The sequence below is a fragment of the Conger conger genome, chromosome 10 (assembly GCF_963514075.1).
Source record: "Conger conger chromosome 10, fConCon1.1, whole genome shotgun sequence".
NCBI lineage: Eukaryota > Metazoa > Chordata > Actinopteri > Anguilliformes > Congridae > Conger > Conger conger.
The window spans coordinates 31,466,679-31,492,645 of record NC_083769.1 but is presented as its reverse complement, the minus strand read 5'-3'; the positions used below and the strand labels follow the sequence as shown (position 1 = coordinate 31,492,645).

Below are 25,967 nucleotides of genomic sequence, written 5' to 3'. Positions count from 1 at the left end.
ACCAGTGGCTTCATACGAAACCAAAAGCCTGGTAAACCACTAGCCTTCACAGGAACATTTTTACTCTTCAGTGAATCATAAGCCATTTGTTGTAAATTCCCTGAATAGGGTTCACTGGATTTAAGAAAACTATGGCAGACAAAACCTCAGGTAAAGGACCACAGTTTTTAAACATGCGTCTTACTGAATAAAGGCCCATTTCCCTCTTTGATACCACATAAATTATATCAAATAATTATTCTTTTTTATATTTATTGTGTTATATATAACAGTGGATACTTTTTTTCCCAGTACATGTGGCTAAATATTTTAATTCTTTAGAAAAGTGTTGATAAATATATATGTGAAGCAACAAAAAGAAAAAAATCAACCTCTGTTTGTTTAATGCGAAACAGCATGGGCAGTTATCTTACCTTACATATCACTTTGATTTATACAATACCAATGATTTGAAATGAAGCTTTCTTCAGTGTGATGTCACTGCTAAGGTAAAAAACGTTGGTTTCCAAACATAACATTGTGACTCTATTTCCCAAGCTGTAAGTCACAACGCTAAACATACTAATAAAACAGTGTGCTATATATCAAACAGAATCAGGAACGTCTTGTCTTTTGTCAGGTTGAATGCAATTAAAGCTAATTGACACATCAATCACTGAAATTGTGAAATGAGCACATTACTGTGAATAATTCAAGTCCTAGCCTACATAAATCCAAACCAAAATAACGTGTTTTTAAGTAAACCTTAGAGACCACGATACAAGAACAATGTGAATATGTTATATGTTGTGTTTACTTAATGTTTACTTGTATCGTGATATTCACCCACGAACAGTGTAACACTTTTTTATGTTATGCTAAATTCAATCCGGAGGCGTGCGTTTGTTCTGCAACTTCGCTGTTATGAACGACTGCCCATTAACATTTTAACAAAATAACACAAAAATAAGGGGATATATATATATATATATATATATATATATATATATATATATATATATATATATAATTATATATGAAATTATTTTCCGGTTGTCCATTAGGCTTCATACAATGTGGAGATAGCCATAGGCTATACTTGACTCAACACTGATAAAATGGACACGTTTAAAGCAGTTTGTCATTCTATTGTCAACTAGTACCTACGTAAAATAAGTCCTTCACGTGGATAGTCTCCGTTCAATGATTTAAGAATTAAATTATCAGTGCCATCATGACATAATGCTGAGTGGTGGTTGTTTTTCACTGTAGACTTACCTAACCTACTTTTAAATAAATATGATTATGCCTAATTTGTACAGGTAGCATAGCTATTGTCAGGCAACAGGATGACAGTAAGAAATAGCACGCAGCACTGCCATCTATTGGGGATTGGTGGGAAATACTACTTTTAGTGAGCCACCTATGCTATAGCCTAAAATAATACAAAACTGGCAGTAGCCCGCCTCTAACGTGTCACTTCTAAATTATACGGAAAATATGCAGGGTCAATTCTACAGAGTATGCTATATTTAAACAAAACCATGCAGTACAAAACGTAGGCGACGAATCTGAAATTAAGAACGGTAGTTTATAATCTAGAAAACGTGTCCCTTTGTATTCTGACTTCTAAAAAGGCTGTAACCTATTCGTTTAGGGACTTGGAGAAATTGGGGGACCAAATGTCTAGCGTTAATTGGATCTGGAACAGCAAAGGTAGGGATTTCGATGCAAAACGCACTAGCCTATGTTATGCTATACAGCGTGGGAAAATTGCAGGTAGTCTGCTGCTTTACGAAGCCAGTAGCTCTGTTAATAACTGCATTAGCAATGCGTCAGATCTTAATGAAAAATGAGACAATGTATCGCCAAAGCATTTACTTTTGTTCTGCTCTCTATCAGACTTGTGCCCGAACAAAATGTCGTTTCCGCATTCCTGCAGCCCTCACAGTTTTGTATCCATGATCCATCTCAACACAGAACCGGTTTCACCTGATTGTCAACACCACTGTTTTAGTAAACGTAGCCACTGCGTTATCTATGCGAAAAAACAGGTAGCCTACATCTGAGATGTTTCGTGGATTTGTGTAGAATCGAAGACCGGCTACTTTTGCGGTTTAGGCTACGCTTCGGCTTGCCTTGCCCTGCGTAAAACAATATTCTGGATTCCCTGTGTTGCTCATGTGAGGCAAATAAATAATCTTGGGATGGAGCACTGCTGTCGGACATGCATGCCGTGCTTGAGTAGATTATGGAACTGTATTTGGCCTGAATTCCACTACCCGAATATTACACGACCATCAGAAATTCGCACAATTTCAGGTGATATCCGAATTCCATCTCCGAAGAAGAAGCCGACACAACTGTACGCGGCTCTGTTCGATTTTGAAGCTCGAAGCGAAGAGGAGCTAACTGTGAAAGAGGGTGACAAATTATCCGTTATTGAAAAACGAGGAGATTACGTACTTGCCAAAAAACTGACTGGTTCTCTGGAGTCTGGTTTGGTCCCCGCTAATTACGTGGCATTACTACGAGATGAATTTGCAAATCACAAGTGAGTAGGCTACTTGTTCTGTTGCAGTGCACACTCTTGCCTGGTAGACTAGGCTAGCCTATAATTTATTTGCGAGTTAGTTTAGATTCCACGGTAAGTATAAAACGATTGTGGTTGGCCAACTGTTTTACTTATTTTAAAGTGTTTATTAACTTTGTTGTTATGAATAAACCGCGACAGCAATCCACAATATTCCTGAAGTTAATACAACATAACTTGTCTTCAGGATTATTATAGGCTACCCATGTGTTGGGAAACAGTGAAGATACTTATCATTCAGTAAGAACCACCTGCAGTTCAATGCTGTAGGAATTAAGCGCAACCTAAAGGCAGAAGATTACATGCGGATGAAATAGTCAGTCAAGCAAATAATTTCCCAAATTATATTTTTGACTGCCACTTTTATTTACACTATAAGGCAGCAATATTAAAGTTATTGATTGAGATCACTATTTGGGTGTAGTAGTGCATGTGACTAGGAAACGGTTGCTTTTATGTAATTTAGGCTATGGGTGCCTAAAATAGTCGTGATTATTTAGACAGAGACCTATTAATTGTTTCGTTTTCTTACTGACTTCATAAAATTCGTAGGAGCTACCACTTGCTCTGCGTGTAATGTTAGCATTTTGCAGACAAAGGCTGTCGGGGTCCTGACAAGGCGCTATCTCCCATATCAAATTTCCCGTATTGGCGTTAATTTAATAGTTTAATTCTGTAAAAACAGCCTCGGTTTGTGTTACATGTTAAGTTTCGCCAAGCTATTTAATTAGACTACATGGTAGCCTGATCCTTGACTGAATGGCGAACAAGTATGAATTTGTCTAAGAATAGGCCTAGTAGCTGCACCCGCACCTGAGAGTTTCAGTGAAACTTGAATTTCGTGGAACTCTGCCAAATAATTTCGCGCTAGCTTTCAGAAAGCAATCCGGTTTCTTCTCCTGCCCTGAATAAAAGGGATAGCCTATGAGGCGTGTCTTTCCTGGCATACACAAAAAAGATGGAGTCACTTTGTTTACAAAGTGCTACATATATAGGACTAGTGTGTCATTCATTATAATAAACTAATAAAATATTATATTTTTGCAGGCTATATTTGGTGTACGCCTATTCATTTCACAGCTTTCCTATGGTCTTCTAGTGTGTGCGTGCGTGCATGCATAGCCTACAGCCATTCAGATGCGCTTGATATGGTTAATCACCTTGACTAATGAACAAAAGTTTGTATGTTGTAGGAAGGGTACTCCTCGTTGGAATTTTTGTGGGCTTATGTTTATGTATAGAATTCATTGTTGAGGTGTACCTGTCATTGTAGTAAATTGGCTGTTACTAGACCTCAATGCCACCACCCCTCTGTATTTCAGGTGCTAATAGTTGGGATTGAATCTGTGGCTGTACTCATTCACTATTTTTCCGAGATTATCTATCTCTGAGGACCTGACACAAGCATGGGATTTGATGGATTTATGTGTAATTGTACGCCTCGGTCTTGCTTCAAGGTGGTACTATGGGAACATCAACAGACAGAGTGCGGAGAAGCTCCTTCTGGCTCAGCAGAACACCAGCGGCTCTTTCCTAGTGCGGATCAGCGAGAGCCACAGTGACGAGTACACCATCTCAGGCCAGTCTCCTCTTCTTCACCTGCTGTCTGTCTCCCATGAGGATTCCTCACTGAGTTTCCCTTTCTCTTGGATTATTTTTGGCCAAAATACATTCAGAAAAGCAATTTCCCAATCTTTGATGTTGAAGGTTAATATAATTTATCACACATATACATATAATATAACTTATATAAATATCCATCCATCCATCATCTGAACCCGCCCATCCCGAACAGGGTCGCAGGGGGGCTGGAGCCTATCCCAGCATACATTGGGCGAAAGGCAGGAATACACCCTGGACAGGTCGCCGGTCCATCACAGGGCACACACACCATTCACTAACACACTCATACCTATGGGCAATTTAGACTCTCCAATCAGCCTAACCTGCATGTCTTTGGACATGCAATAATGTGAACATTATTTTATTTTTTATCACATTATTTCTTCCCCAATTAAAGATACATTCCCCCATTCTGCAATTTGACATGGATAGGCCACTAGGAGGCATAGTAGTATCAGTTATTTATTTGAGGATGTCTTGGCAAGGCTTGGCATAGCAGTGTTTAATTTGAAGCTTTGAAGCTTTGAAGTTTTCAGGTGCTACATTGGGCAATGCGTACAGTACTGTCACTCCAGAGTGTGGTGCAGAGTCACATCTCAAAAGAAGAGGTGCTTCATAGCCAGCTCAGTCACAAAACAGGAATGTTACAGTATTGTGCAATACTTTGGAAATATTTTTTGAACGTAATATATTTAAAAATATATTACAGCATACGAAAGTGACAATACATTTTGCACATTTTTGTCCTATTTATGATACATATTCTACATTTCCTTGAGGATGCACTGCAATTACAAAGCTTTAATTATTAATCTGAGAATCTTCACGGTCCTAGATTCACTGCTCAGTCAAACTAGGTTCTGACACTGAATTTGCTAAGCTGTGCAAAAGTGTGTCCATTTTTATTAACCTATAATGCAAATTCTACATTCAGCTGCTGTCTTTATAACAAGCAGATAGGGGTGAGCAGGATCAGTTGTTACACCTTGAATGTCTCAAATTAGAGCCAGCCTAGAATGCTGTGACCATTATGACATTATGACTTGGTTCTCATGAAATAAATGAAAGGTTTTACAACTGTCCTCACTGGCCTGAAGTGGCCTTTCTGATTTGGGATATAATATTACTTTGAAGATAATTCAATAGGGGAGGATCTTTCAGCGGATAAGAGACAGGGAGGGAGTACAGAATTCAGAATTATTGCTGTCTTACAAAGATATCTGCCTTTTGTTTTACAGTCCGGAATGAAGGCAAAGTTTTCCATTTCCGAGTCCATCGCTCATCCATTGGGGCCTACTTTGTGTCTGATAAGGTGTCATTTGGCACCCTGGAGGAACTGGTGCGGCACTACCAGACCCATTTCAAGAGCCTTGGGGTACCCCTGGGACAGCCATGTACACAACCGGTACGTCCAGTTACAACCCACACTGTCTCCCAGGCACTCGCCCTGTCCTTCCCACCATAAATCCAGCACCGTTCTTTTCCCATAAATTACATCGTCTAAAAACGGTCTCAGGCCAGCTCATATACAACATGAAAAGACAGAGAATAATGCTGTGCATATGATGCCTTTTCAAACCCTGAGGCATTTTGAAATGAACCACAACCTGGATTTACAGGAGTATTGCCTCTCAGTGATTGCACAGAACCGTCACTAAGAAACTGCTCCTTTTGGAATAAAAAAAGAAATCAAAAAGAAATAATCAGATGAAGCCGAAGAATGCTTTTAGTAAAATCTTCCAGAGTAACAGTCCTACTCAGAACTCACAAGGCACCATTTCAGAGGGAGGTCCAGTTGGTGTTCAGGGCCGGCGCAGTGGCACGGATTAGTTTTTGTATTATCAGGGCCGGCGCAGGAACACTGATTATTACTGATGACAGTAATCATGCTGTGTGTCCCTGGCCAGTCATGATCTGCCATTTTCTTTTCTCTTCCTTTACAGGGGAGACACTGAAGCTGAATGAGAAAAAGGCAATGCGCAACAGTGAATTATGCACTGCTGTCTGCAGGGATAGCATAGCCGGCTTATTACATTCATAAACATTTTTCAATATATCTTTTGATTTTTGAAGGACATGATTTCAAATAGATGTATGTTCGTGATTTTAATAGTTATGTATTGATTTCAACACTTGGTCCAATTATGTTCCAATCTTTAACTTATGCGCTTGAAATATACTGTAGATTTAATAGATAACCAGAGAAGCTCAGACCAAGTGTATTACAGGTCTCAAAACATTTGATAAGTGATAGCTTTAAGTTGTCTAGAATTAACTAGTATTTTTGAAGGACATGATTTCAAATAGCTGTATGTTCGTGATTTTAATAGTTATTATGTATTGATTTCAACTCTTGGTCCAAATATGTTCGAATCTTTAACTCATGCACTTGAAATATACTGTAGATTTAATAGATAATCGGAGAAGCTCAGTGTGTTACAGGTCTCAAAACATTTGATAAGTTGTCTAGAATTAACTAGTATTTTTGTAGCCTTCATATTTCAATGGCAAAATTTGCCAGCTCAGTGGTACAGGAACTACCATTGCAGCCAACGGAGAAGATTACATTTGAAGAGTTTTGTTAAAAATACACTTATATATTGAATTTAGGCACTGTTACGTTTTATATTATGTTCTTGTGCTTGTCCTTGTTTTTTTATTCCTTCAATGTGATGACATTAATTATTATTAATCACTAAAAAATATCAGTGAAGGTTTTCCAATGATTTCTGTAGTAGCCTATTGCACTTTTCGATAATTGTGGGTTCACTTGGGAGTTCAAATGTAAAGAATAAACTTGCAGTTTGAATTCAGCTCACTTTGACTTTTCAACAATAATCTCTTAAAAAATCGCACACACTTGCACGCACACATTTATCTCTCTCATTTATCTCAGTCTCACACATGTATGCACAATTATAATGAATATAATGAGTTGCAAAGCGTACTGTTCTTAATATAATATGCAGAATAATATTTGTGAACATATAATATTTATACTTACATGTTCTGTGCTTTCCACAATTGAGGGTAGGCAGAGTAAAAGGGTAAGAATGACACACTATTATTTTTTGGGACCATTTACACAAATAGTTTTTTTCAGGTACCCGGTTGATGGCCTTGTTTGAAAATATACTGTAACTGACTGTATAGTTTGTTGAATATGTCATGATAATGAACATATCCTGCACAATTGAACAAATGAAGATAAGTTCTACACAATATAAATCTGCATGGACAACTGGCTCACTCTCTGCTCTTCAAACTGTCTGACACATCCTTACCCAATTCTTTCACTATAACCACTAATTAAGAGTCCTGTACTTAAATTCCACAACTGTGATAAATTATGACATATTATTTATCTATTCACTCGATCTGCTGTTGAATGTGCTAGACAGGCTGTCCATATTTTGCTGCCAAATTACTTGCGATATGCATTTTCCAACTTGGCTGAAAGCAATTTCAGTCCACAAAGCCTACTGTAGTTGTAGCTTCCCTGTAGCCATTTAGCTCAGGAACCATATCAGTGGTCCACTAGCTTCTCCATTTCATTACTCAACTCTCCCCTTAACTGCTGTCTGTATTAAATTAAATGACTGCCCATTTTCACCATTGGACGTATCAAGCAGATTTGTGGAATTATATTGACAGCAAATTAAAAAATAATGACCATTCTTTTCCATTTGATATACACTGAAAGATTAATTTGAGTGTATACTCGCCAGTGACCAATCATGTGAAGGCAGCAACCAAACTATTTCAAAATGTCCTTGATATTCTGCTATTTGTTGCTAGTATTAATCTGGTTAACTTGCCTGTCTGTCTAGTCAAAATTAAACAAAACTTTTAAAAAACAAACACTGAATGGTATTAGGTATGTTCTGTGCTCCCTTATTTCTCAACAGTGTTTTGGAAATAACTTGACATTTCTCCCCCAAGTCTAAAATAATTTATTTGCAGACAGGTTGATAAGATATGTCCGTCCACCCTCTAAATGACCCAGCTACAGCATGTGCATATTGACGGTACTGGCTCATTCTCAAACATTTGGCCAGAATGGAGCCTCCAATGACTGACAGTAATGTGAATGGTGGAGGAAGCCATTCCCTGGCTTACATTACCAGCTTACATGGACGCTTTTCATTTCTGAAACATAAATCAGAAGATTGAACCTGATAAGCTGTCCTTGTCCTCCACCTGCTCCTTCTCCGATCCTTTCTGGTTTAGTTTTCATGGGCGTACATTGCAGATTCTCAGAGAAAATATTGGGGAAATGTGTTTACTTAAAGTATGCTGTTGTACATAAATAATAAATATGTATCTTAATGCGATTCCAATGGGAAACACAGTGTTTTAAGAATCCTTGAAGGTAGCGTAAACTTATTGTACTGTTCTGCTGATTTGTGCAGAGAGAGCTGTTTGACATGGAGCCTTGGGAGAGGCCAAAGGAGGAGTTCTCCTTGCAGAAGAAGCTGGGAGAGGGGCAGTCTGGAGAGGTGTGGGAAGCCCTATGGATCACCAAAAATCTAAAAGTGGCTGTAAAGATGCTGAAGCAAGGTGCGTTCTATACATTGGCATGGCGAGCATTGTAGCAGGAGTGGATCACTCCATGTGGTCACTGACGGCTACTACAGATCCAGTTTCCTTCTAATGTAAAATATACAGGCATGTACCTGTTTTTGCATTATTATAGTTGCTGTTGCATTCATTCATCTAATATATTCTATACAATAACTTGGTGTCATAAACAGTTGGTGTGCCCTTTTCTTCCTTTGAGTAGTAAAAGGTCTCTGTGTGGCCCTGACTGTAATCCACATGCTATTTTAGCAATGCTTCCTCAAGCCTTATAAAAAGGCACATATCTGCTCTGCTGGAGTATTTGGATTGGGTTTGTCATTTAATGCTAGCTGACCTATTAGCTGCCTACCTTGCTGTTCAGTATGACAGCCTGCATTGCACAATAATTATCTGTGGCCCAGAGTCACTACCTGCATTTCACGGTTACATTAATGTGGAAATTTGGCAGCCACAGTCTCAGAAGTGTGTGTACCAAAAGGGTGTGCCTGTTCCAAGATTACTGTTATTCTGAGAAAACAAGAAGTGAAAGAATGCAATTTTTATTAAGACTTTTTGCCAAGATTAAAAATATATTGCGGGCAATCCCACCATTATGCTTATACTGCTTTTCTGCTTTTTTATATACCAATTTAATTAAGATTATACAGAATAATGAATATGACTATAGTATGAAAACATACTGAGAGGTTGCATTCCAAGTACAGTGAATTGGTTTAGATGAGAGAAGGAAAATAAACATGGAACAATAAACAGTTTAATACTGACTTTGTATTCTTACAAAAACAAAAGCACAATGACCAGAAACACGCACTAAAGTCCTGCGTGTTCTGTATGGTCTAGAATGCCACATGCTATCAGCACATACTGCTGCTCTGCGAGCTAATGGCCGCTCACACTGACTTCTCTCACCAGCAAAGAGAGATGAGGTTATGAGCATAAGTGACTTCCCCAATTTCATAACCACTTGTCTTAGCCTGCGCAGATACAAATACTCTATTTTCACTTAACGTGAGACTGTAGTACTTCAGCTGCAAATTCACACACTGTATCCTCAATGTGTTGCATAGGCAAGTGTAGAGCCGGGTGTGTTGCCTTGCCTACAGTACTGTAAAAGCCTCAGTAAACAATCATGTATTGGTTATTCCACTTCCAGAAATATTGAACTGACTATACTGAAGATATATTCAGTTTAAATATATTATCAAGATGTAACAATGTGGCATATTCAATATTATAGCTACTGTTAGATATTGCAATATACTGCCCTGTTGTGAAAGAAAAATATGTACTGTATTTTTTATTTATTTATTTATTTATTTATTTATTTATTTATTTATTTATTTATTTATTTATTCACTGTATGAACACAAGTCATCAAATGCAAGTCCAAGTTAAGTCTCAAGTCTCTGAACTAGAGTCCAAGTCAAGTCTCAGGTCCCTGAGCTAGAGTCCGAGTCAATTCTCAAGTCTCCAGTATGGTGCAGCCTAAAGTGTAGAAGACATATTTTGTATATGACATCAAGTGTGAGACAACTGAAGAAGCAATATTATCAGGGGCAGACAAAAAGGTAGTGGTTATTTCATTTATTTATTCATATATCAATGAACTACCATGCCTGAGCCAAGATGGCTGGAGAAAGGCTTGCCAAAACCTTAGGTCTGGTGTGGTAGGTAATTGATATATCAATAAATAAGATGTTATAAAAAATAAATATCCATTCTATTTTTAAGAACTCTGTGTGATCTCCAATTAAATTTAGTCTAGGCTTAATCTGTATCTGCAACTCAGTAATTATAATTATAATTAGAACTTCATCATTGTAGATGAAGTTACAAAGTGTTGAAATTTGAATCACATTGCAGTATTGGTTTATTACAGTTTTTACAATCACGTTGACACTAATTTCAGAACCTTGACGTCATTTTTCAAAACTGTAGACACAAAACTCAAAACGGATAATCAAAATTATTTGATCATTGAACCAAATCACCTGTTCACAATGTCTCAACTTAACTTTCAAAGTATTAGCATTTCAAAATTAAATACACACATTACATTTGAAAATACTGTCTTTCTATTCGTTACAATGCATCTAACAACCAATGTATCCAATGTATTTTTTCATTAGCATACTTTTGTCATTTTTTGGTCGGGTGTGAAATAGGTCAGATTTTTAAATTTAATTCTCCCCATTTTGCTAATTGCAATAATTTTGTTTGGCTCGATGAGCCTGAATTATTTTAACTCAAAGGCCACAACATGCGGAACTGTAGCTAATCTCAGCGTAGGGTGTTGCTATGGTTGCAACTAAACGCACGGTGTGGCACGTAAAATGACGTTGGGTGTGTTTTAACTAAGGAATATCTTCAATATAAATAATTTTAATTGGCTGTGACATTATTCACTTCGTAATTTTCACGATGCCATTTGGCCATATTGCTGATGAGTCCTTATTGATGAGTCCAAGTTGAGTCTCAAGTCATTTTTGGACGAGTCCAAGTCGAGTCTCAAGTCATTTTTGGACGAGTCCGAGTCGAGTCTCAAGTCATTTTTGGACGAGTCCGAGTCGAGTCTGGAGTCCGTGTATGTGCGACTCGAGTCCCCATCTCTGATGTACAATATGTTGTGGTATATTCAATTTCCATAGTGGCACAGATACTAGTCAAGGCAACAGTAGTACATCAGACTTTCCAGGAAATACAATAGAATACAGAAATGGAGAAATAGAATACATAACATAGAATAGACTAGAGGAAAGATGTTGGCGACTCAAAGATTGGAATTTGGCTTTACTGCCAATGCAGTGCAGACTGACAATATTGCAAATGTTATGCATTTCAAAGTAAAATACAATAATATCTACGGGAAATACCTTTACCAGAGTGAGTAAAAATATGTCATGCCTCTAAATCACTGGGCAGTGTGCCATCATGTTGTTGTGAAACACACCTTCTCAGCTGTGACTGTATGCTAGCTCACAGTGAATAGCTGCCAGGAGTTTCAGGAACTCAACTTGTTCCTGTTTCCAAATTTTGATTGCACATACTTCAGATTTCTTCTCATCTCATCACTGCAAACATGGCAATGGCAGTGCATTCCAGTGTGACATAAGCCCTTTTGCTTTTCCTGCTCTCTCTCTTATTGCGGCCAAATCTTTGGTATGAAAAGATCCCCCCATGTTTGGAAGTCTGTGTTAGGATCCTCATTCATATACAAACCGGAGCCCAAAGTGTGCAGCAGATGAATCATGGTGTAATATGGAGTATAGAAGCAATGTCTGGCAGGTGATGATGTGTGACCTCTGTCTCCGCCACCACAGAGGACACCAAACAAGACGAGTTTGTGAAGGAGGTCCAGGCTCTGAAGAGCCTCCACCACCCGAAACTCATCCAGCTGCTGGCCCTGTGCTCCAGGGGAGATCCTGTCTTCATCATCACTGAGCTCATGACCAAGGGCAGCCTTAAGTCCTACTTGGGCTGTAAGTCTTTTTGAAATGACCAATATTTTTGACAATATGCAAGTTGCTCCTTCAATTTTGTAACAATCAGTGGAGACCAAAATTGTGGAACGTAGACCCCAGGAAGCGTATCTGTTGCCTAGTGTAACAGCTAATGGGGATCTTATTAACTAAGCTAAACTAAACTAGCTTTATGCGCGTCATATTATAAATTATTTTGTACAGACCCACTATTGTTTCACCTAACCTGGTTAAATAAAGGTTTAAATACAAATAATAATAATAAAAATGAGGCATGTACACAAAACATATACACAAAAGGTGGTATATTTGACCTTTCATATGATATTCACATGAAAATATAAAAATATTTGAAATATTTCATTCTAGGAGAATGTGTATTTTCTGTTTCCAGCCCCAGAGGGACATGTGCTGACCTCGGCCCACCTGATCTACATGGCCAGCCAGGTGGCCGAGGGCATGGCCTATCTGGAGGACCGCAGCATCGTCCACCGGGATCTCGCTGCCCGCAACATCCTAGTCGGCGATGACTTGGTTTGCAAAGTAGCCGATTTTGGGCTTGCTCGCATTATAAAGGTAATCTTGGAATCCAAAATCCATACTTAACCATATACAGTACAGTGAAAAAGTATTTATTTCCTAATTTTGCCTATTATTGTATATTACTGTGAATATTACTATTTCATTCCATTCATGAAAGGGTGATGAATGGTTGAATAATGGAGGAAATGTACATTTTTACAGCACTGCACATGTAAGGTGTAGGGGTGGCCTGTAGCGTAGTGGTTAAGGTAAATGACTGGGACACGTAAGGTCGGTGGTTCTAATCCCAGTGTAGCCACAATAAGATCCGCACAGCCGTTGGGCCCTTGAGCAAGGCCCTCAACCCTGCATTGCTCCAGGGGAGGATTGTCTCCTGCTTAGTCTAATCAACTGTATGTCGCTCTGGATAAGAGCGTCTGCCAAATGCCAATAATGTAATGTAATGTGACCGTGGTGGTTGAGGTACGGTTTGTGGGGGTGATGAGTTTCCTCCCTGTGCTGTAGGACAGCGTTTACACAGCCAGCAGGAACACTAAAATCCCTGTGAGGTGGACGGCCCCTGAGGCGGCCCTACACCAGCGCTTTTCCGTTAAATCTGATGTCTGGTCCTTCGGGGTGCTGCTTTACGAGATGATGTCGCGAGGAAAGATGCCATATGATGGTATGTATGTGTTTTGTTTTGAAAGTGCCTACAAGCAAGTCATTACAGAGCCATTAGTGATTCAGTGAACTTTTGTTTAAATTGTTTACCTTATATAAAGTACTTATTCACAGTGACGCAGATGTACCCCCTTCCCTTTACAGCTTCATGTGTTGTTTCTTGTTTATTTCAGCAATTAACCTTTCGGTACACAAGCAGTGTATACACATATGATTAGTCCCCACAGCCATTACTTCAAGTCCTGAGTCAAGTGACCTAACCATTCTGTACACCATACTTCTCAGATGCTACACAGGAGCTCCCAAATGGTCTGGTAGTGTTTAAGTACTGTTGACAGGTTTCTGTTTGACAGGTAAGAGTAACAAGGAGGTGTTGGATATCCTTGCTTCGGGGTACAGGCTACCCTGCCCGGGTAGGTGCCCTTCGAATATCTACCACATCATGATGGAGTGCTGGCATGCAGACAGTGCCAAGCGACCCTCCTTCCACTCCCTGCACAGCCAGCTGGACAACATCTATGCCAGGATCTACTTCAAGACCATTGAGGTGTAGCGCAAGGGAAGAGGACTGACTGCACTGATGCACACAAACACACCAGGACTGTTCTACTTTGGATTCAAATTTTATTTTTTGCCGCCAAAGACAGCTTACAATTGTATTTTTAATGAGGATATGTGCAATAATGATCTTCAGATGTTGACTGTGAGCTCAGAGATCAAGTGTGAATGAGTGGAGCAGAGGTTGTTCCACTGTTACTGTCCCTCAGGTTTAGTCCACCCCGTGTCACAGGGTGGAAATGTCATTCATCAGAGAGTGCCAATGTTTACACATACTAGACTTCCTGAAAGTGCACTGTACAACAAATTCTAGCAGAATGGAGAAGAGTGCAATTACGGGACCGCAATGACGAGTTGCTGTCAAATGGTAGTGCTTTAAGACAAAAACCGACACATAGAAACCTAATTTGTGTGATCTGAGCCATTGTTCTGACAAGAGGATTTTGATTTTATTTCCCCTTTGTATTCTTGCATCTATATTGTTGCAAAATTGTTATATAAAATATACTTAAGAAATTGTCCTGGAAATAAATTTAATCGTCGCTTATAAAGATGTGGCTTGCATAATGATGTACTTTATCAGAATAAAGTTATTTTTAAGTAAAGGTGTCAGTGCTGTTATTAAATTGTAGGGGAGGCCTCGGGACAACCACACTTTTAGGTTTTTGCCTAAAATATATACACATATTAGAGCAAATATTTTGAATGCAGAAAGAAGATGCATGTCTTTGCTGTGATGATTGGTAGAGTTATAGGACATTCCTGGTGATTACAGTTCAGTCGAAAGTAGCAGGATTGAAACTCTTCCAGCATGTCCCGACTATGGGGCAAGTTTAAACGGCGTCCGAAATGTCGGAAAACGGACTGGAAAATGTTTTGTTTTAATAAAGTCAAAGGTTGGTGAATCCAACAATTTTTACCGTTTACATTTTTCATTTGATAATTGAAGAAAATTAGAAATGGTCTATAATTTGTCTATACTATGGAAAAATTTTATATGCAATGAATGCAGGGAAAGAAATGGATAAGAGTGAGTGCTAAATAGGACTGAATAAGCACATGGTGCACATGGAATAAAACAAGTTTACATTAAATGATATTGTGGCTGATGCATTTATTCTAGGGCGGGGACATTTTGGAACACAGCATTCCAACATGCCCCAGCTGTGCTAGTTGTACTTCTGCATGGCTCACAGTTTCTGCTTGCTAGTGAAATGTGCCAAAACTAAACTGCTTTAGAACCCACAAGACGGTGATTTAAATATCTGTGGCGTTCACAAGTCATCAGTTAATTGAAAAACACTGGTGAAAAAAACCTACTAAAACACGCTAAAACACTCATTTGTTAAGAACTGTTGATGAAGTTTTCAAATCGCCCAGTCATCACACACGAGAATCGGGTTGGTATAATACATAAGTGAAAACAAACCCTTAATTCTTGCGCAAATGCAACTATACTAAATCCCCATTTTTCAACATGCCCCGTGTTGGTATGTGACCCGGTCTCCTTATATTTTTAACGGCTGTATGTGTGTGTGTCTGTGTGCGTGTCTGTGTGCGACAGATTTTCAAAATACTTTGTGCCACTGCATTCCGAAACGTTTAAAACGAGTTAGGCGTGGTGAAAATAAGGAAGCTAGTTCTCAGATACGTGAACCGCTTTCGTGAGGCTTCGCTCTAGGATCCTGTCTTAGTATTCAGCTGTGAAACGGGTAAATCACCACACTGACAACTCCCGAAGCGAAGTGTCTTCGAACTTCAAGTTATGTCCTATGGGTGAGACTTCGAAAAATACATGCCCTTGTTTGAGGACGCTTTGTGAAAGGCTTTTTGGGAGCTCAAAGCACGATGGCGTTCAAAATCGTGATGACAATGATAGCAGTGCGGTTCGAGGATCCAGTAAAAGGAACGAGGGGATTGAAGTGCCGTCCAATGTCCGGTACGCACTGCACCCCCCAAAGCCCGCGGAGAGCGCTATTTACACGGCAATGTGGGCATTCGAAGCAAGGGCAGATCGAGAATTGTCGTTTCAAGAAGGAGACCTTTTTAACATTACTGACCGGTCTGGAGACTGGTGGACTGCCAGGAAAGTGGACCGAAATGGCCGCATATTAGCAACCGGCATAGTTCCGTACAATTATTTGGCGAGAAGAGAATCTACGGATGCCATGCCGTAAGTATTTTTTCAAAGAAAAGATGTACATTTAAAACTATTTCATTCACCAAATGATCCACTGAACACGGTTCTCTATAGAGTGTTGCATTGCTTGCATGTTGACATACAATACAAATTAAAGTGTTAAGACGTGTTCCGCTCAGGTCGGGTGACTAATGAGGACGCAAAAGCGAATGTCTTCTGCTTTTAGGGGTTGCAAGGCATGTGGCTAGCTTGATATTTATTGCGCAGTTCTTTGTCGACGTATTCGTTACAGTTGTCATTTTCTGTGTTAGATTAGGCTTCATATCAGAACAGCACCCCCTACTCATAGTTTTAAACCTGATAAAAAAAAACAGGTCGAAAGAAATTGCTTTTGGAATGATTTGCTGTTAGGCAAGCAGAATAAGCAGTGTGAACATTTGCTTGGAGCTACCAACTTAAATATAGTAAATTCTAGAATTACTGGCACCCTTCATGAAGATGATTAAAAAGAATTGTGTCAAATAAACAATTCACATCATTATAAAAAATGTCTGCTCAAACATTTGGAGGAATAAATGTCACTCAAATTATATGGAGTAGTATAATATTTTTCTCAAAAACTCAGGGGTCAAAATGGGGTTGGACATTCCTAAAGAATTGTTTCAAATAAAACCAGAGTGGTGTCTATGATAAAATTTTATTTTTTAAAAATGTATCTCAGTCTCCACACAGGTTTCACACATGTAACTTCCCTTTTTCATTGATCACCATGGGATAGACCAAACAGCTCTCAACTTAGAAGAGATAGATGGTTGTTTACCTACATGAATCAGGTAGCGGATATTTTTTTAAATTCACTGTTGAAAATATTGCTAATCACAGGAATATGATGCTATCCTACAGGAAGAGAACATGCATATTGCCCCTACAAATGGTGAGGAAGATGGCAAGGGAGTCAAATAACTTTCAGTTTCAGAACTGCACAGTGCAGTGGAATCTTGGGGTTGTGAAGCTTCAATACCAACTGTTTGATGGTACCATGTGGAAAAGCTCTTTGGAAGGGTTGCATGGGTTGGGAAACATTATTTGCCAAACATAATTTAAGTCTTCAGCTTAACTTTGCACACCATCAGCATGTTTGATAACAAAAGATGACTACCTATAAGGGAAAGCACCTGATATCCTCAGTAAAATATGATGGCGAATCATTGATGTTTTGGGACAGTTTTGCTGCGAGTGGTCCAGGGGCTCTTATTAAGATAGATGGCCTCTGCCAGGAGGTTGTGTTTTGGCCATAGATTAAACTTTTAACAAGACATTTACTCTAAATACACATCAGAATCAACACAGAATTGGTTGTTGGAACACAAAATCAATGTTTGGCAATTGCCATCTCAATCTGGGCTTGAATCCAATTAAAAACATGTGGTCAGAAGAGGGCAGTCTACAAGTGCAAAACTAAGAATACCAAGGAGCATGAAATTGTATGCATGGTGGAGTGGTCAGACATTACAGGAAGAGGCTCAGTGCTTCACCAAATATTAATTGCAGGGGTGCCAACAAAAACAAACTGTTTTGCAGACAAAATTGTACTAGCCAATTAAATGTTTGTTTTAATAAATTATTGTGTTAAAATAAAGGTATATGGCTCATCCATATATTTGAGCCTATTTTTGCTCATTTTCAGGAAGGATGCCAGTAATTCTGGAGCTGACTGTTTTTCTATGCTTCTTGAATGGCTTCTAGGTGGTACTTTGGGGAAATGAATAGGATTGAAGCCTCAGGTCATCTCATGGCTCCAGAGAATGGTGAAGGAGCATTCCTTGTACGGCTGAGTGAGAAAGATGATGTTGGATATGTGTTATCAGGTATGTATGTTGTCATTTCCCGCCAATTTGTATACATGTTACCAGGAAGTTGTCCATTCTTTTACTTATAAATAAAGTAAGCTGAGGTGTGCTAGGAATGTCAGGTGTCACCCTGGCAAAAGCTGGCAGGATTTATTAAAGATGCAGATTGGATAAAATCCAATGGTTACCTGGCCTGTTCTAAGATACAGAGCAAGATGTTTCTTACATATGCATGTTGTTGTTGTCTTTGTACTGGTGAATTTCACACTTTCTCCTGTACTGTGGGTTTCTTCTGTCAACACACTCTACCTGCAGACCTCTTTTTTAGATAACAGGTCTGTCATTTTCTGCATAAGGAAATGTCCTGCAACATGTATAGCCTGCAGTGGTTAAATGATGAAGTTGAAACAGGGTTTATATGTTTAGTGAATGTCACACTGTCTTCAATAGGTTTTGATGTTTAAAGGCAAGACCGTATCAAGAATGAGACCCAACTCACTATCCTTCCCACTCATATGTACCACATCAGACATTTGGCATTTGATGAATGACTTGTACTTGTATCCAAACATTCATAGTTCTCCTCTTTTTTTCCCCTCAGTTGATACTGTCTGTCCAGTGAGGGTTGTTTGTGCTTCTGTAGTTGGATAAATTTATTCTATCAACCTTCTTCTATAAAGCTTTCTATTCCTCATTTCTCAATGAAAGTAAGGAGAGTCTTTGTGAACTAATATAGAACATTACATGTTTACATAATCGTTCTTCCTTTTTTGGAAAGTCCTAAGATTGCCATTAAAGGTTCTCCTTTCTTCAGTGCAACATGCAAATCCTTTAGGAAATGAGGACTTTCACTGTGACCCAACTTCTCTGGTGCTCCTCCCTACACAGTTAAGGTGGACAATAAAGTGAAACACTTCAAAATCCATCAGAATGAGGAGCTCTTCAATGTGAACGAAAGTGCAACATTTGCCAGTCTGATGGACTTGGTAGACCACTTCATGACTTCCCCCTTGTCGATCTCCGTGGAGAGGCTCAACAGCGCTTGTAGAAGGGTGAGTCATGGTCAAAGGGAGCACTGCATTCGACCCATGGGGGATAGGGAGAGGTGCAATTGAGTAGCTTGGTAGGTATCACCATTGTGATAGAGTCTTGTTTCAGTTAGGCTAGCAGCATCCATGAGCTTGGAAAAACCTTACCACAGGTGTCTGTTTTAATAATCAGGTGACCATTTGCATTCTTAGAGGCCTAATCACCATTACCAAACTGAATTTGTGACACCAGTGTTGTCAAGCATCAGTAAGGAGCAACACTGTGGTTTTGAATACCTGGCCGAATGGTGTAATATTTTGTTCTTGCAGAACGAACCAAAACCTCAAGACCTGTCCCACTCTACAGTGGATGAGTGGGAGCTCCCCAAAGAGGAGTTCACCTTTGGGGATCAGCTGGGCAGTGGCTACTTTGCTGATGTGTACAGAGGGAAGTGGAAAGACCAAATCAACGTTGCCATAAAAGTCTTGAAAAATAACGGTAGGCAAAGTGTGTTACTGTGAAAGTGCTACTATCCTGTTCAACCTCAAGCAGAATAGGCAGAGGAGCACAGAGGGCAGAAGCACAAAGATGCTATGGGGGGAAATGTGGCCTCTTACAATCTCCAGTATCAGGGGATGTAGTGTTTATACGTGATGACAGTGAGGCTAGCTTCATTTGTTTTTTGTTTTTTTTGGTGTTCTTTGACCATCGAGCACCGAGTCCTTTCCCCCTTTTCCCTGTTCCTCTACTTCTCATTTCTCCTGTGAAGTAGTAGAATGTAGGAAGTGTGGAAATGAGGAAGAGGTATTGGAACAGTCATTGGATGAATGGAATTTTCATGTTCACCAGCATAGTTGGCATGGCATGTTCACTGCATCTAAACACCCTGCACTTCAGGATTTACTACTATGGGAATGGGGTATTGTTTTGCGTGTAACAGTTCAAGAGGACAGTTTATCTCCTTTATTTGTCACCATACTGTACTAGTCAGAAATGCTTCAAGACATAAGATGTACCATCAGATGGAGGAATAGCAGCTACACAGGTGGTAGTTCATAAATTATGAGCCAGCATGCACTGGTGAATCATGGAAGGTATTGACTCATGGAAAAATAAGTTGCTATGTATAAAGCACTTTCCATTGACATACATTCACATCAGGCAAAGTAAAAACTCAACTAAAAATTTATGAAATTAGGGGGCCTCACAGAGGATGATTTTCCTTGTTTTAAGGACTTTTCTGGAACTCAAGTTACAGTACTTAAGTCAGCCCTTGTCCACCATGCCAGTTATTTAGATATTAGATATTTAGATACATATTTTCTATGTATAACTTTAATCTTGTGTCATTTCCTCCTTTCTGTTATTTAAGGACACTATTGTTTATATTGTTTGTGACGGCATACAGTATATTTGGTCAGGCAAACCAAGGCTATCAGTAAGCCAGTAAAAAAAAGAAGAAGCCAGGTTTTAACATGTTAATTCTTCAGAGAATAAGCGAGGCATGAATAGACAATGAAAAAGTTCACTGTTCCAGTTGAACAAGATCTAAGACAGTTCAGGTATCTGTGTATATGTGTGTGTGGCAGTTCTGGTATGTAGGATAGTATCACAAATATGTACTTGGTGGGAGGGTTAGTGCTGGTATGATGGATGACTTACACAATTAACTCAGAAGAGAAAAGACAAGTCATGTTGTTATGAATGTATGTAAGCAAAGATGACACAAATTGGCATTTGAAAATGTTTTTTACATCTTGGCTGATACTGCTACTACGAGTGCTAAACTAAACCACAAGAGAAAGATCACTCCGTTAAGATCACTCCATTCACTGTCCCCGAGTGTCATTATGTTCAGCCCCACCCGAGGGATCAGAAATAATAAACCTATTATTAAACCTGAGACTAAAATGCAACTAAACTAGACTAAAATGTCTAAATTCAGAAGTGTTTGCCATGTCTGACCCAGAATTCTTTGCCCTTCTGTCCTGTCTAGAGGCCCTGAACCATAGAGAGTTCCAGTTGGAGACTCAGATACTGAAAAGGCTGCGTCACAAACACTTGATCACGCTCTTTGCCATCTGCAGCTCTTCGCCCCCCTATTACATCATCACCGAGTTGATGGAAAAGGGCAACCTGCTCGACTTCCTGCGAGGTCAGTCCGCACTGCCAGCCCATAATATTTCCTTCCTCCTGTCACTCATACTTCCCAGCCTCTGGTTACTTAATCCTCATTTCCACACCTTTTTGCAAAAACAACCAAACTTGGTTTAAAGGCATAAAATGAAAAGGATTGCAACATGTACTCAGTCAGGAAATGTGCTTTCTGTTGTTTTCATACAAAATGTAAGTTTTCTGTCAACACTGCTGGGTTGTGAACAGTGTCTTTGTAAATTTTTTATTCCAATACTCTTCACACCCCATACCACCTTAGACAGAGTTCTGAGCTTTCTTTTAATTTATTTGCTATTTTGAACGCAAACTAAACAAATTGGATGATGGACACAATGAATATTAGTCTTGATATGTGAAAAGGAAAATGATAAAGGAGAAAATTGCAGTGTGGAATATCAGGAGGGTCATTATGGGAGAAATTGAAATGACTTTAATTTGAAATGGGGTTATTCATTGTTGGATAATGAGCATGTTGTGAGAGAAAGGATGATGAAACACTGGTGGCTTGTTGTGAGTCTCTCCTGTGATGTGTCCTACAGGTCCAGAGGGAGGGGCCATGGATATGGTCTTTCTGATTGACATGGGTGCCCAAGTGGCTGATGGGATGGCCTATCTGGAGTCCCAGAACAGTATTCACAGGGACCTGGCAGCTCGCAATGTCCTGGTTGGGGAGAACTATATCTGCAAAGTGGCTGACTTTGGACTGGCTCGAGTTATTAAGGTTGTTCATACTTTTTTGCTTCAATTATTATGCTGGTTAAAGCACTTGAGCTCTGGCATGTGAAATATATGGATTGTTTAAACTTGTATTATATGTAAAATTGGAAGCACATCGGATTGCTGTGTATATCTGCATCTGAAATGGAAATAAGAGAAAGACTTGTTATTGTTGGCTTCTATCTTGTTTTGCTATCTTGTTTCAACAATAGCAGTATATTCCTTTACCTCTGGCATTGTTTCTTAGTTTTATCAACAGTTGCAGCACAGGTGCAGATGAGAATCATCAGCCTAGATTTAGTTAATATTTGTCCTTTACTCTCTGAATGTTTTTGCTTGCAGCCCATGTCAAAGTAAAAATATTTTACAAATACTTGAACAATAATTGAGAGAAATACCTTGGAGAAAATTAAGATTAGTTTGTCTTGAGAATAAACCGTCATAGAGCCAAGAAATGTATCCCCAAGAGTCTATATTTTCAATTTATCCCCAACATTTTTGTTAATAGTCTATTTACATGCATACAGTCTACATTAAAGCCAGAGTGGAAATTGTAAATTATAAGCAAAAAAATCTCTAATTTAGAACTTAATGTGTGACTGCTTTCAATTATATTACATTGCATTCATTTAGTAGATGCCCTTATTCAGAGCAAATCGCTCAACTATGCTAACCAAGAATCAAATACAAATTCTACGTGCTCCATCTATAATGAGCCCAAAAAAGAGAACAGAACATAAAACTGAAAACCATAAAAATGCTGTAACCTGAATTAGAGTTTGGGTAAGAGAAGAGATAGGAAGAGATGGGTTTTCACTCAAAATAGAGCCAATGGTTCTGCTATCCTGACCACTTTGGGAAGTTTGTTCAACTACGGTGGGACCAGTACAGAAGCAACTATTCAGGAAGGGGACAGTCAGTCCCTTGGGATTGTGGAATGGATTTGGCCAGGGTGTAGGGATTGAAACTTGATTAAAGGTATGGTGGAGCTGTTGTATTTGCTACCCCTGTGTGCATCCCATTATTCAGAAAATAAATACTCCTTCACTCCACTCCCACCCTCCTCTAGTCCCTGCCTTTTGTGGACTCCCTCCCTCCACTGTCCCATTTTTGAAGTAGACGACACTCCAAAAATATTCCTATGATGAAATTTCATCTATTATTGTCTAACTATTTTATTATGATGAAATAGGACTATTTAATCTATTATTGTCTAACTATTTTATTATGATGAAATAGGACTATTTAATCTATTATTGTCTAACTATTTTATTATGATGAAATTGGACTATTTCATCTATCATTGTTTGACTATTTTATTATGATCAGATAGGACTATTTCATCAATACAGGACGGCAAAGCTGATAAGCTGATCTTCATTCCCCCTCATTCACTCCTTTCCTCCACTCGTTTACTCCGCTCCTTTGCTCCACATACTTCTTCTGGAGTGGAGGAGTGGTCGTAGGGGAGTGTAGAGTGTAAAGGAGGGTAGAGTGAAAAATAATGGGACACACCCACTGTCTCTACATGGACAGAAAATAGAGATGGTCAACTCAAATTCAGCTGCTTGCAGTATTTCTGAGTGAGGTTTCCTGTAGCAACTAGATTAAAGGATGACATTATTTCCACTTCCAATGCTATGCAAATATTGTCATAGTCTATTGCACATATTACTACTTAACATTGAGTGTTATTTTTGCTTATTAGGTAGTGTTATATGATTGGCCAAAACTCTGAAAAAAGCCAATGGTAAATGGTCCCTTACTGTTCTAATCTGTGTTTAGGAGCCATTTTATACATCTGAAGACAAGAAGATTCCCTATAAATGGTGTGCACCAGAAGCTATCAGCCATGGACGGTTCTCCAGCAAGTCGGATGTGTGGTCGTTTGGAGTTCTTCTCTATGAAATAGTCACCTATGGAGGAACTCCATACCCAGGTAGGTCTTTTCCAAGTGTGTCATTTGGATTACGGCAATGTAGTGCATATTAATTATAGCCTATTAACTTATTAAAACACTAGCCAAACTAGCCACTTGATTGCAGTGATTGAGCAAATGTGTTTCATATATGCATGTATAATTTAATATTTTACATAGTGCACTGTGTTCTACATGTAATGTGACTCTCACCCAGCACTGTAACCTTTAGGAGTTCTTTATTGTTTATTGTTTATTAAATGGATCCCCATTTGCTGCCGCTAATCTTTCTGGGGTCCAGTTACCTGGTCTTTGGTCCCTCAGCCAGTAAAGATACATACACTGGCCTGGCTTTTTATTTCATTTAATAAACAAAGTATGGTAATTGGTCTAATATGTTTTACTGTACTTTGAGTTGGGTATAATGGATCTTGGTTATTACACACCATGGAGCTGGAACCATCTGCAAGAAATCGCCAAATCACACATTTTCAAATGACGAATTCCTCTTAGTAATCTTAAATCCGGTTTACATAATGTTGATCACTTCTATTATTTTAATGTTGAGTCATAACCTAATCTTCATTTGTACCATTTTAGTATTGTGTCTTAAAATGAATGGCAGGGCTCCTCAGCAACCTCAGTATCATAACATGCATAACCCTGCATAAATAAAAATAATAATATATTAATAACTGTATGACATAAGTACATTTTAGTCATATAATGGGCATTGATAAATCTCTTCTCCTTGGTTGATCTTTCCTTTAATGCAGCCTGCAGCAACTCTGACGTGTACCAGCTGATCACAAGCGGGTATAGGATGCCTGCACCACCCCAGTGCCCTGAGTACATTTATGAGGCCATGCTCTCCTGCTGGCAGTGTACTCCGGAGGATCGGACCAGTTTCCTCGATCTGAAATACATACTGGAGAGCAGCTATGAGCTGGAGTAGTCAGTGGAAGAATGCAGCTTCTATAGAGGCCACATGGGGGCAGCAAAGACAACAACCTGTGAGGACATAAGCAGGCCCTTTTCCCAGGGATTAGAACTGGAAAAGAGGCCTTCCAACTTATCGTCAGATGTTTGGCATGAACTGCTGTCTGCACGTCTACTTGATTCTGTTATTCTGACCTGAAAACGCAACTACATCCCATTCCCAGTCGCATCCTAGTGTTGTATGAACATTTTAGATACGTGATTATGATTTGGCACACAGAGGATATCTTGGAAAGGTACAGGGAATTAATTGACAAAGACAGAGATCTGTCTGACATTGTCTTATGACCATTTAAGCAAATCATTTGTGCATCATGTATTGTCTCCAAATATTTTATTGTTTAATAACTGTAAGATTGAATTGTGGGTTTGGTACTTTGATCTTATTATTTTGTTTTGCTTTTATTGGTTTTCATATTTTTTTGTACAAAATGTACATTTTCTTTCAGTGATAAATGTACTGTATTGAAAGAATGATGGCACATCCCAGAGAGAAGACTATTTAAAATGCCATGTGCTGAATACATTAAAAGCAGCTCTGAATCAAAGATTAGTGTTTGTAGAGCAATGCTTCTGTAAAATTATGGATAATCTTTCCAGTTTCACAAACCTATTGCACTCCTGCAGCACACTATAAATGTTGTGGTCTTCAAACAACGGTCTGGAAGTGAGACTTATATTCCCTCTAGCCTTTGCACAGAAGGTTTACAAAGATTTAAACGTTGACACAAATCTACACAGATTGTTGTAGCAGAACCGCAATTTTCAATTATTTTATTTTTACAAAAGTAATTTAGAGGCCATGAAATGTAGGTTTGGTTGAGCATCACATCCTGCCAGCCACCAATTAACCTTCACTGATATTTAGATATTTAGGTTTCATAAACAAGGTGTTACATTTGTTTCTGCCACAAGAGGGTACACCTCTTAAAAAGAGCCGTTAACATCACCAATGTGCATGGATATGTTGCTTGAAATAATGCTGAAATGTAGTAAAGTGAAGGAATGGCCTACTTTTAAAAAATCATGTTAACTTGCAAAAGGATGTGCCTCAACTCCCAGTTGACTTGGCAGCTTAATTCGATGTTAAATGTGATTTATTTCATAGGCCCCGCAGCTGTGG

The 25,967-nt window shown here is 38.9% G+C and overlaps 2 protein-coding genes across 3 annotated transcripts; both read left to right on the top strand.

Annotated features, from left to right (window-relative positions):
- Positions 1 to 1,713: 1,713 nt before the first annotated feature.
- On the top strand, positions 1,714 to 14,621 carry srms (src-related kinase lacking C-terminal regulatory tyrosine and N-terminal myristylation sites). Its single transcript, XM_061258010.1, has 8 exons — positions 1,714 to 2,533; positions 4,030 to 4,151; positions 5,434 to 5,600; positions 8,608 to 8,755; positions 12,097 to 12,255; positions 12,650 to 12,831; positions 13,303 to 13,459; positions 13,812 to 14,621. Exons 1-8 carry the CDS (start codon positions 2,187 to 2,189, stop codon positions 14,009 to 14,011), a joined length of 1,482 nt encoding a protein of 493 aa, XP_061113994.1. The 5' UTR covers positions 1,714 to 2,186; the 3' UTR covers positions 14,012 to 14,621.
- An 833-nt stretch (positions 14,622 to 15,454) lies between these two features.
- ptk6b (PTK6 protein tyrosine kinase 6b) lies at positions 15,455 to 25,392 on the top strand. Of its 2 annotated transcripts, none has more exons than XM_061258009.1 (8): positions 15,455 to 15,506; positions 17,903 to 18,024; positions 18,895 to 19,058; positions 19,365 to 19,533; positions 21,032 to 21,190; positions 21,750 to 21,931; positions 23,713 to 23,866; positions 24,622 to 25,392. In XM_061258009.1, the coding sequence occupies exons 2-8, from the start codon at positions 17,919 to 17,921 to the stop codon at positions 24,798 to 24,800; spliced, it is 1,113 nt and encodes a 370-aa protein (XP_061113993.1). In that variant the 5' UTR covers positions 15,455 to 15,506; positions 17,903 to 17,918; the 3' UTR covers positions 24,801 to 25,392. The 2 variants fall into 2 exon arrangements, with proteins under 2 accessions (XP_061113993.1, XP_061113992.1); XM_061258008.1 differs by lacking the exon at positions 15,455 to 15,506 and adding an exon at positions 15,559 to 16,189.
- Positions 25,393 to 25,967: the final 575 nt, after the last annotated feature.